Consider the following 11,131-nt stretch of genomic DNA (forward strand, 5'->3'; position numbering starts at 1 on the left):
TTAGCACGAATTTTGGGTCTTTCTTGGGCCAATGTGGGGCTCATTTTTGATCTGGAAAGTCTCAACAATTTAACCCAACAATACAATATTAATTCCAAACAATGTTGAAGCTTATCAGTTACTATTCACTGGTAACTTTTAATAATTTTTCTAGACCTCCAAAATCACATTTTCTCCATTAAAAATTCTATTTTAATATAAGAATATGATATAAAAATTTTTAGAATTTTTCTCCACCTCTAACTATTTATTTTAAATTTTTCTCGAATAGGGCCTTATTGGTGATACTTTAGAAAATAAATTCCCAAAAATAAGTTTCTATACTTCCAGGGCCTAAAATTAGTTTTATAAATTTCAATAAATATTTAGATAATTATTTCATATTTTTTCAGAATTATTGAGGCTTCTAACTATTTAAAATAATTATTTTTACTCAATTTTTACTATTTTTCCTGAAAAACCTTCGTTTTCAGGAAATTTGGTAATAATCTATTTTCACATCATTTTCACCTTTAGAGCGTCTATCAAGGTTTTAAAACCTCTAATTTGCCCTTTTACCATTTTTTGAGAATTTTCTAGAATTTTTTCTAAAATTTTTCATTTTGCCCTTTTTAGACCGATAATTCTAAAATTATCAGTCCAGACCCTATCGAGGTTTCACATTAAAAGTTGTTTTGTCCTTCCATCTACTTCCTATATCGTCCCACAACCGAATTTTTAACTTTCCACTTCAAGGTTAAATTTTTGGCAATGTGACATATCCCATAGGAATAACACACTATACTAAAGTCTGAGTTGTTTTGGTGGCTTATTACTCATAGAAAAAATACGAAGTCAGGCGTTGTTGTGAAACTAATTTAACGTATAAAGATACAAATAAAAAAAAAAGCAATGACATAGCAATTGTTATATTTCTATTTATATGTAATTTAAGCTACTTTAGAATATATTCAAATTTGTGTACAAAGAATTTATACAATTTAATTTCCGTTTCAGAGAATATATATTATAAGTATGTTTCATGTCAATTAATTCTAATTTTTTGCTTACCCCAACTAGTTTATAAGTATGTGATGTACTACTAACAAATAAAATTAAGGAATTTGCAATAAGGATATACTGCTTAACAACTTCATGTTTTGAAAATGTAGCTGTCATATTAACAACTGGAATTAGAAAATTTACAAGAAAGATACATATATTAACAACAAGAACACGTCCGTTTGCAAGTGAACTAGTTAAATTGAAGAATATGAACATGATAATTCACAAGTCTAGGAGAGACTATTTACAAGTAGAATTAGGAAATTTGTAACATGGATACACTCATTGACAATAGAAATACGTCTATTTGCACATGAATTTATTTAATTCATGAACACCAATTCACAAGTCTAAGAGTGATAGTTCACAAATAGAATTAGAAAATTTGCGACACGACTACATCCATTAACAACATAAATACATCTATTTGCAAGTGGATTTATTTCATTCATAGAGTTGAACAGAACAATTTACAAGTCTAGGAGTGACAGTTCACAAGTAGGATTAGGATATTTGCAACATAGATACGCCCATTAACAACATAAATACATCCATTTGCAAGTGGATTTATTTCATTTATAAAGTTAAACAGAACAATGCCCAAATCTAGGAGTGACAGTTCAAAAGTAGAATTAGGATATTTGTAATACGGACTCATTCATTAACAATATAAATTTGTTCTGCATTTACATAGTGGCCAACCAATTTCAATGTAGTACTTCATGTATCATTTTGCTTTCAAAAGTATTCACAGGTTCGCCTCCCATATAAAAGATGCAAAATAATTGCTTTCCACTGTCGCTAGCCATATGTAATAAGTTGCTGCACATCATTCAAGTATTAATTTCGATCAATTTTCAATAACTAAGCACAATATATGTTTACAACAGGAATTTATAAATTTATAACAAAAATACGAGTTTTCACAACACCAAATCACTATTTTCCTGGAGATGTGGAATTTGCAAATTCACAATACAATTTATGATAGGAACTTAAAGGCTTATTCTCAACACACAATGGTGTGAATCTAAAATCAATCCACTGTATAATTTTATCTCAAATCTGTAGCAAAAAAATTTCTTGCTGGTTCAAAACTTCATGATAGCCCAAGTCAAACCCATAAAATCTAGAATAAAAGAAATGGATAAGGATTTTGCAGTACTATATGCAAAAAATTTTGAATGGAAAGGTAGTGAAAGAGATTGTGTACACAAAGGGGGAGAGAGAGAGACTATGGCGACAATGAAGGCTCTTGTTACCATAATAGCATGGACGGCGAAGGCACTCCATACTAGAATAGTCGTGATGGCAAAGGCTCTCCTTACTAAAATAATGACGACGATGAATGATCTCTCTCAACGTAACAGTAGATTCTTCAGAGAGTGAGAGCAAGAAAAGTTTGAGTTATCAACAGTTTTAAGAGAGAGGGGTAAGAGCTTTAGGGCCATAGTTTTGAGGGGTAATAATATCTTTTCCCTCCATAAATTAATTTCAATTTGCTCCTTTAGTCATACAGTAACATTTCAGAATGTTTTGGGGGATATTTGAAATAAATTGTCTAGCGATTCCAACTAATAGTAGCCAATAGGGGTGGCAGCTAGGGACATGTAAAGATGGCTTTTAACAGGACAAAAATGTGGCTTTGAGAAAAAATGAGGGCAATATTATAAAATAACCCACATTCAATACGTTGAAATATTTTAAGACTTCCTCATATTTTAATGGGATTTCCCAAATTTATGGTCATTATGTTGAAATAATATGAGTTATGACGTTAAAAGAAACACAACAACTGCTTTTTGTCCAACAAAATCCTCCCTCACTTTTACAATCTACCTTTGAATCTAGGGAAAATTGCCAAAAAAAAAAAAAAGCTGAAATAGAAAAATAAAAATCAGGACCCGTTACAACGTTAGTATAGGTTTTGACAATAATAATATGTGTTTTGACAACAATTTTTGTAAAGGAGTCCTTGTTTGTAATTTTTCAATTTTGGTAATATTTTTTTGTGATTTTTCCTTAAATCTAATTCTTCCACTACACGTACGTCTAAATTTGGATTTTCAAATTCACAAAAGTGCGGGTATAAATATATGATAATGAATAGATAAAAATTAAAAATACATCTTTGAATTATAATTTTACATAAGATTTTAGTTTAATTTCTTAACTTTATAATTTTTTTTTTAATTCCTCTAACCCAACACTGTTAATATCAAACAATTTTTTTTTTAACAATTATTGATTTTTTAATATATGAGCATTTGAAAATTTTTTATTTATTATTTTTTCCTCCAAAATTATCCTTCTAGTAGTTACCCTTACACGTAAAATATTTCATAAAATGTTAAAACTAATACATTTGATTAACACGGATATTTTAAGAAAGATAACAACTATTTATTACAAATTACTGACTTAACAAATTTTATTAATCTACTCAAATCAATTAATTAACTCTTATATTAAAAACCGTAGATAGTATAAAAGATATGATAGTAACTCTAGGTTGGGGCGGATAGTAACCAAAGAAATATTAAAAAGAGAGAAATCACGTATAAAAAAAAATTGTCGATTATTCCTGCTCTAAATACAGGAATTAGTTAAATGACTTATTTTGTTATTAAATAAAAGATATTAATTTACTTTTCCTTCCTAATTTATAAATTTTTTTCCAACTATGGGAATTAAGGGACCACTTGTTCTGAACTGAATGAAAGTGGTCATAAAAATTCTTGAAACTATGGCCGGCCTTGAGCATCCCCATTGATCTTTGAAGATTTGGAGACCAAGGGGCAGTTAATTTCTTTTATTAAGGGTCAAAAACGGATTGGGAATTATTTTCAAAAACTCAACACATATTTTTTTTGTAAATAATTAACTTAATCAATATCATTAATTTTCATAAATTATTTTTTTTAAAGAAAAGACAATGATATTACATGAAAGTTATTACTTCTGGTATTTAATATAAAAAGTAATTGACTAATTTGAGTAAATTAAAAAAATTTGTTAAGTTAGTTATTTATAAAAAAATAGGTGTTTTTTCTAAAATATCTTTATTAATTATGTGTATTAGTAATGGTATTTTAACATATATAACTGTTATAAACACTATCTTAAAAAAAATAAATATAAAAAACAAAATAAATTAGGATTTTATATTTAAGATTTTAATTAAAAGAAAACCTAATTTTTATATCAAAGGCAGTAGATATTACTGCAAACAGGCGGAAAGATAAATCTAGTTCTAATCGTATTAGGAATACTAGATTCTCCTCCCACCTCAATATTCACATAAAGGAAAGATATTATTAGATTTAGAATTAAAACTTGCCAAGTTAGACAAGTCTCTTTCGGATGCAAATTACGACTTTCGAGAGCCGTGAGGAGATTCTCTCGCGTTCTGTGGTTGGTTTTCAATCACGCGCGCCTGATCTAATCGGATAATTTACATAACGTGTTATAAAACTTAAAAAAAATTAGAGAATAAAAGAAGTGAATAATGAAAAACGGAAGGGAGAAGTAATTTTTGTTCCATTGAAAAGTACTAAATATATAATATATGGTCTCTGTTTATAAGTATAGTTTTAATTTTTGACAAAATCTGTAAGTTACATTACATAATAATAACAATAAAAGATAATTATAAAATATAAAATATTAAAAATAATAAAAAATATTAAAGATAATAAGAGATATTAAAAATAAGAAGAATCCACAAAAATATTATTATATTCATAAAACAAATAACATCTCTTCTCTTTTTGAATGTAAAAAGGACTGAACCTTTTCTGTTCATTTTGTGAAAACCCAAAAAAAAAGAAAAAAGACTAAACTTTCTCTGCTAATTTCAATTTTAAATATGGGGGTCAGAAGCCAGGGAAACACAAGCAAATGACCGGTACGCGTCAAAATTCTGTTGTTCACACCTTGTTGTTTAGAAGACTAGGATCGATCAATATGAGAAGATTCAATGGTTTCACTGTATGTAGAAAAATTGGTTCAGCCGTCAAGTCTTTGGCGAAAGTCCCTGCGAACTTCCAAAATTTTTCTGTTTTATTATTATTATTATAAGAAGATTGCCAGCACTGCTTGCAGTGTTTCATGACCAAACCCATTTTCTTTCTATATTTCTGATAATCATCATGCTTTTCGTGGGATTCAGTGAAAATACTTGCTTGTTACTTGCTTTTCTCATCTATTCGTTCACTTTTACTCTTATGGTTAGTGGCTTGGATACCGTCGCACCATCTGTGTTGATCCAAGAACCTGAAACGGTGAGCTCAAATAATGGCATGTTCACTCTGGGATTTTTCAGACCTCAGAATTCCACAAGATGCTATTTAGGAATTTGGTTTATGTCTGAATCCTTTGTTGTTTGGGTGGCTAACGAAAACGATCCACTAACAGATTCTTCTGGGATTCTGACAATATCAGGGAATGGCAATCTTGTTGTTTTGAATGGGCAAAAACAGGTTGTTTGGTCAACAAATGTCTCAACGGCATCAAATTCTAGTGCTCAACTCTTAGATTCTGGCAATCTTGTCCTCATTGATAGAACTACTGGGGCATTCCTGTGGCAGAGTTTCCAGCATCCTAGCAATACATTATTAGAAGGCATGAAACTCAGCACCAATAAAAAAACAGGCAAGAAAATGCTACTGACATCATGGAAAAGCACATCTGATCCATCCTATGGAGGATTTTCTCTCAGTCTTGAACCACATAATGTCACTGAAATGTTCGTGTGGAAAGAAAATCATCCTTACTGGCGGTCTGGTCCTTGGGATGGCACAGCCTTCCTTGGAATACCTTGGATGACTCAATCTATCTTCCAGAATGGTGTTCAGATTAAAGAAGAGGAAGGGATTTATAACATATCTTATGATCAAACAAACAAGGCTATCTTGGTGACTATAATATTAGATTCTCAAGGTATAGTGAAACCAATGATTTGGAATTCCAAGGCAAATATTTGGGAACCTCAAAGGAAAGGCTTTCATTCTGAGTGTGATGTTTATGGCATATGCGGCCCATCCGGGATCTGCAGTAAGCGGGGCTCACCACCAATCTGCAGCTGCTTGAAAGGGTTTGAACCAAAGAACAAAGAAGAATGGGCAAGACGGAACTGGACCAGTGGGTGTATGAGAAGAGAAGCACTTCAGTGTGAGAGAGACAAATATGGTTCTCAAGCTAGCAAACCAGATGGGTATTTTAAGCTGGAAAAGATAAAGCCACCAGATCATGCAGAACTGCTACTTTCTATCTCAGGGGATATTATAGATTGTCAAATTATGTGCCTAAAGAATTGCTCTTGCATAGCTTATGCCTATGAAAGAAGAATTGGTTGTATGGTTTGGAATGAAGATTTACTTGACCTACAAATCTTCCCATTCAGAGGGGTTGATTTGTGCATACGTTTGGCCCACTCAGAGCTAGGTATTGTGCTTTTCCTCCAACATGCGGTAGACACCCAAAAACAAAGCTTCGAACTTAATTCAAGCATCATCTATTTTATCTTTGGACTACTCACGTATCATGTCATGTTAAATATCCGTGTAAACACTGGCACCTCTTAGTTTATTTGCAATTTATATTGCTAGGTTCTTAATTAGAACTATTACATGGGGCCATTTTTCTTTTATGGATACCTGGGAAACTTTATGGTTTTTCTAACCTCTTTTAATGATATACAAGGTATGGTGTTGAATTTATCTCATCAGGATATGAAGATTATCTTAATGTTCTTCCCTTTGACACAGGTATAGACAGGAGGAAAATGACAGCAGCTATTCTAATATCAGTTTTGATAGGAATAGTTCTCATTACTGCCTTTGGATATTTCTTATGGAAAAAAGTGTCAAAGCAAAAAGGTGATTCTTTTTTTCATTGTAAGACCTCATCCAAGAGACCAACGATTTTGTTTCTGATTGTTAAGCACTTGCATGACATAAATATATGAAATATTAGAGCATACAGTAAGAAAAACAAGCAAGTCACTGAAAAAGTAATTCTACACAAAATCTTATGATAATTTTTCAAGGCGGAAATAATTATTGTTGGTTTTTCTTTCTACTTATGTTAATAAATGTTAAATGGATAAATCCTTGTTTGAAAACTCTCTTCGGATTTCTCCCTTTATTTTTACCTCTCTCTCCAATATATAGAAGGAGGGCGGGAATGGGAGACAAACAGACAGAGAGAAACAGAGAGAGCAAATTTTTATTTTTGTAGCACATATGAATTTCATCAATTTCATACAGATTATATGAGTTTCATTATCTTCATATAGATTATATGAGAACATCGTATGGTTAACTCATTTATAGGAACCTGGAACTAGAATAGCAGTATATGTTTTTCAATGAAATCATACGAAAAAATATGGGTAAACAACAGGGGAAATGCATTTGCAAATTCACAACAGCAAGAGGATGAGGAACCTGAAACAAGTCAAAATTCAAGACCTATCATTGTTCGATTTTAGAAAGTTGGCAACTGCAACAAATAACTTTGACATAGCAAATAAACTTGGACAGGGTGGTTTTGGTCCAGTTTACAAGGTGATTTTCATTCTTGTTTTTTCTTTTTTGTTTAAGTTTATCATCTTTCGAAACATAACAATTAGCCTTTTGCAATTATTTCATCGCAGGGAAAGTTTGAAGATGGACAAGAAATTGCAATAAAAAGATTATCTAGGTCATCTGGACAGGGTGTGGAAGAATTTATCAATGAAGTGGAGTTGATTTCTAAGCTTGAACACCAAAACCTAGTCACACTTCTTGGCTGTTGCATTGAAGGGGAAGAAGTGATATTGGTTTATGAATTCATGCCAAACAAAAGTTTGGATGAACATATCTTCGGTCAGTGTATATTTTTGTGCATATGGTGTGGTTTACTAAATAGGATGTTTCTATACTTTCTGAATTTCCTTATTCATTTTTTTCTTAAAATAATTTTTTCTAGATCCACTACAACAAAAATCTTTAGATTGGGGGAAGCGCTGCAACATAATAGAAGGAATAGCTAGAGGATTGCTCTATCTTCACAGAGATTCAAGATTAAGAATCATACATAGGGATTTGAAGGCAAGTAACATCTTATTAGATGAAAAACTGAATCCAAAGATATCAGATTTTGGACTAGCTAAACTTTTTGGAGGAGATGAGGATCAAGCAAACACTAAAAGAATTGTTGGAACATAGTAAGTATTCCTCTTCCTTTGCCCAAGATAATAATATCAGTAACATATTAAAAGCTCAAAGATATATTGTTTAAATGCAGTGGCTACATTTCTCCAGAATATGCAACAGAAGGGCTCTATTCAGAGAAATCTGATGTCTTTAGCTTTGGCATTTTGTTACTAGAGGTTATTACTGGAAGAAAAAACACTAGCTTTTATGAAGATGCAGAGTCTCTCACACTTTTAGGATTCGTAAGCCTCTCCTATTCATACCTTCCTTTCATAAAATAACTCTAGAATGTCTTTGCAAGATGGACAAGACATCAAATTCTAACAGTTATAATTCTTCTTTTGTTAACTCTTTTAGGCATGGAAATTATGGCTTGATGGCAATGTTATACGTTTAATAGATCCAAAAATATATGATGCAAGCTTTGAGAAGGATTTGTTGAGATGCATACATATAGGTCTTCTCTGTGTGCAAGAACTTGCAAAAGATAGGCCCACTATGGCCTCTGTGATGTCAATGCTCCAAAGTGATATTGTGGATATTTCTCCTCCAAGCCAACCTGCATTCATCCTCAGGCAAACCATGTCTTGTACTGCAGAGCAAACTCCAAATAATGATGCCTTATGTTCCATCAATAATGTAACCATCTCAAAGTTTGAGGGGAGATAGATAGGAATTTTTATGTTTCCGATTCATTTGAAAGATCTAAAATATATTTGGCATATATTTTGCAGATATTCCACTGGGTAGGTATAAGCCTTGTTTCTAGTTAAAAAAATTCCTGCCTTGCAATCCTAAATATTTAATATGTTCACTCCATTTAATGCATATTTATGTGCCATGTTCTACCACCTGCTCGTCTTGACAAGAACTGTGCCAAGTTCTATCCCCTGCTCATCTTGACAAGAGCGTAAAACATATTGGAAGAAATAAGAGAAGAAAGAAACAACACAACTTCAATTGTGCTGATATAAGCTCGGAAGAGGTGGTTCTGTGGTTTTGTACACAAGGTAACTTAATCATGTGAAGCTCAAATTCTTTTCAATTAATATCTATGAAGTAATTGCTTTTTGATAGCATATTCTCATAGGAAAAACTACAAGATGGACAAGAAATTGCGGTGAAGAGGCTCTTAAGAGCATCTTAACAAGGGCTAGTCGGATTTATGACTGAGGTGGTTATTATTTCAAAGCTGCTAACACTGTAACTTACACTCTAGCTATTGTATTGAAGAAGAGAAAAAGATGTTGATCTATGGGTACATGCCTAAAAAGAGTTTAGTGGCATCATATTCAAGGATTTAGAGTAGATTATATATTTTCTTTTCCTATGTGCAACATTTTTTATACGTTTAAATAAAATAATCTAATGTTGAAATCTACTGAATTTCTTTTTATCAGAGAGATTAAATGAATTTCACTTCAATTTTCAATTTAAGACTATTCATGCAATATTTTTCTGCCTTTAGACTCAGCAAGTATTCACACCTTTGTTTTTTATTTTTTGCCTAGTTACTTTATGAAATTTTTTTCTTAATTTGATGTTCATTCGTGCATGTACAATTTGGTATATATATCTTTCTTCTTTCTAAGAAACCTAACCACCTAATTTTTATATTGATTATTTTATATTATATATTCGGAAAAAAATTTAAAAAATCTCTAAAATTTTCTTCCAGTTTTGCTTTGTCTTAAAAATGATCCGTTCTCATACAATTTTAAGGGTTTTAAAAGGTCATCAATTTTTACCAATATAAGTAATAAATCAGGCTGTTGTTTTTATATTATCATTCACAAGGAGATTTTTTTTTAACAAGATCATTCGTATGTGATATATAAAATACAGATGTGACTTCTTGCATGCCACTATTTTTCTTATTTCCAAATATTTTTTATATATTTGTTTGTTGCTTTGATGTCACTAACCATTTTTTAAGGTATTCTCTCTTATTAAACTAAAACAATAAAAATGAAAGTGTCATTAAATAAGAATTATTACATTATTTCAAGTAACAAAATTTATTCTCATCACTAACATATATTTTGGGATTATTCTATTACCTATATACTACAATGATAATAAAAGACATGTCTTGCCGTGATTATGAATCGCTAGGGTGATTTTCTTTCTTTTTCATTGCATCGACTTCTTTTCGGACAACTTAATGTGTGAAAAGTCAATACTGTCACATCCAGTAATATGACATTTAGGGAATAGGAATATTTCTAAATAATTAAGGGTAAAAAATGACAAGAAAAAATAGAAGAATTTTGGTGGACAATAATTATTATGATTTTCCAAGCCAATTATGAAAAATTTTAACTAATTAAGAAAAATTGGTCAAGAATAATTATAGAAAAAATAATTTCGAGTCTCAAAAAAATTAAGAAAAAATAAGGATAACATTCCTTGAGAATTATATGGGATTATAAAATTATTTTTATGACCAATTTGCCCTTAGAAAAATTACAAGGTAATTTAAGGGCAATTTAAGCTAGTTTAAGGTCTTTATTTGGAAAATTCCAAATAAATATATTTAAGAAGAATAAAATCCCAAGAAAATTTCTATGATATCCCAAGGAATTATAAGAGATTATGGAATTAAGAGAAGACCCTCAAGTATCCAGAATTTTTCCCAATTCTTCTGAAAAGTGGAAAAATCACTAAAGAGAAGGAAAATAGTTTTCCTTTTTATTTAATTATTGGGAAATTAAATTTGAGACAAAGAGGGCAATTTGGGAAGATAAAAATAAGGAGAATGATTTATGGATCTGAGAGAAAATAATTACAGAGACCAGAGCACTGTAATTATAGAAAAGAAGTTAAACCCGGAGTAAAAGTGCACCGATAAAGTGTTAATCAGAGTCTTGCACTTTACTTGGCTCACA

At 31.0% G+C, this 11,131-nt stretch overlaps 1 protein-coding gene across 6 annotated transcripts; it reads left to right on the forward strand.

Annotated features, from left to right (window-relative positions):
- The first annotated feature begins 4,980 nt into the window (after positions 1 to 4,980).
- LOC114759401 (G-type lectin S-receptor-like serine/threonine-protein kinase At1g11330) lies at positions 4,981 to 9,551 on the forward strand. Of its 6 annotated transcripts, none has more exons than XR_003741913.1 (7): positions 4,981 to 6,489; positions 6,813 to 6,941; positions 7,450 to 7,613; positions 7,703 to 7,913; positions 8,017 to 8,254; positions 9,113 to 9,253; positions 9,334 to 9,551. XR_003741913.1 is itself a non-coding variant. In XM_028948572.1 (7 exons), the coding sequence occupies exons 1-7, from the start codon at positions 5,196 to 5,198 to the stop codon at positions 8,752 to 8,754; spliced, it is 2,241 nt and encodes a 746-aa protein (XP_028804405.1). In that variant the 5' UTR covers positions 4,981 to 5,195; the 3' UTR covers positions 8,755 to 8,881. The 6 variants fall into 6 exon arrangements, 5 of the variants coding, with proteins under 5 accessions (XP_028804405.1, XP_028804406.1, XP_028804407.1 ...); XM_028948572.1 differs by lacking the exons at positions 9,113 to 9,253; positions 9,334 to 9,551 and adding exons at positions 8,335 to 8,485; positions 8,701 to 8,881; XM_028948570.1 differs by lacking the exon at positions 9,334 to 9,551 and adding an exon at positions 8,335 to 8,485 and having other exon boundaries at positions 4,982 to 6,489; positions 8,601 to 9,254.
- The last annotated feature ends 1,580 nt before the right edge of the window (positions 9,552 to 11,131 follow it).

This window comes from Neltuma alba, unplaced genomic scaffold (genome assembly GCF_004799145.2).
Source record: "Neltuma alba isolate B1F8T4 unplaced genomic scaffold, ASM479914v2 tig00010840_pilon, whole genome shotgun sequence".
Lineage (NCBI taxonomy): Eukaryota > Viridiplantae > Streptophyta > Magnoliopsida > Fabales > Fabaceae > Neltuma > Neltuma alba.

What these genes read in the sequence shown, in the direction of transcription:
- LOC114759401 (XM_028948570.1), top strand. Translation starts at nt 5,196, where the DNA reads ATGCTTTTCGTGGGATTCAGTGAAAATACTTGCTTGTTACTTGCTTTT. An exon ending in TTTGGCCCACTCAGAGCTAG is followed by an intron (nt 6,490 to 6,812) that starts GTATTGTGCTTT and finishes CCTTTGACACAG; the next exon opens with GTATAGACAGGAGGAAAATG. An exon ending in CTCTCACACTTTTAGGATTC is followed by an intron (nt 8,486 to 8,600) that starts GTAAGCCTCTCC and finishes TAACTCTTTTAG; the next exon opens with GCATGGAAATTATGGCTTGA.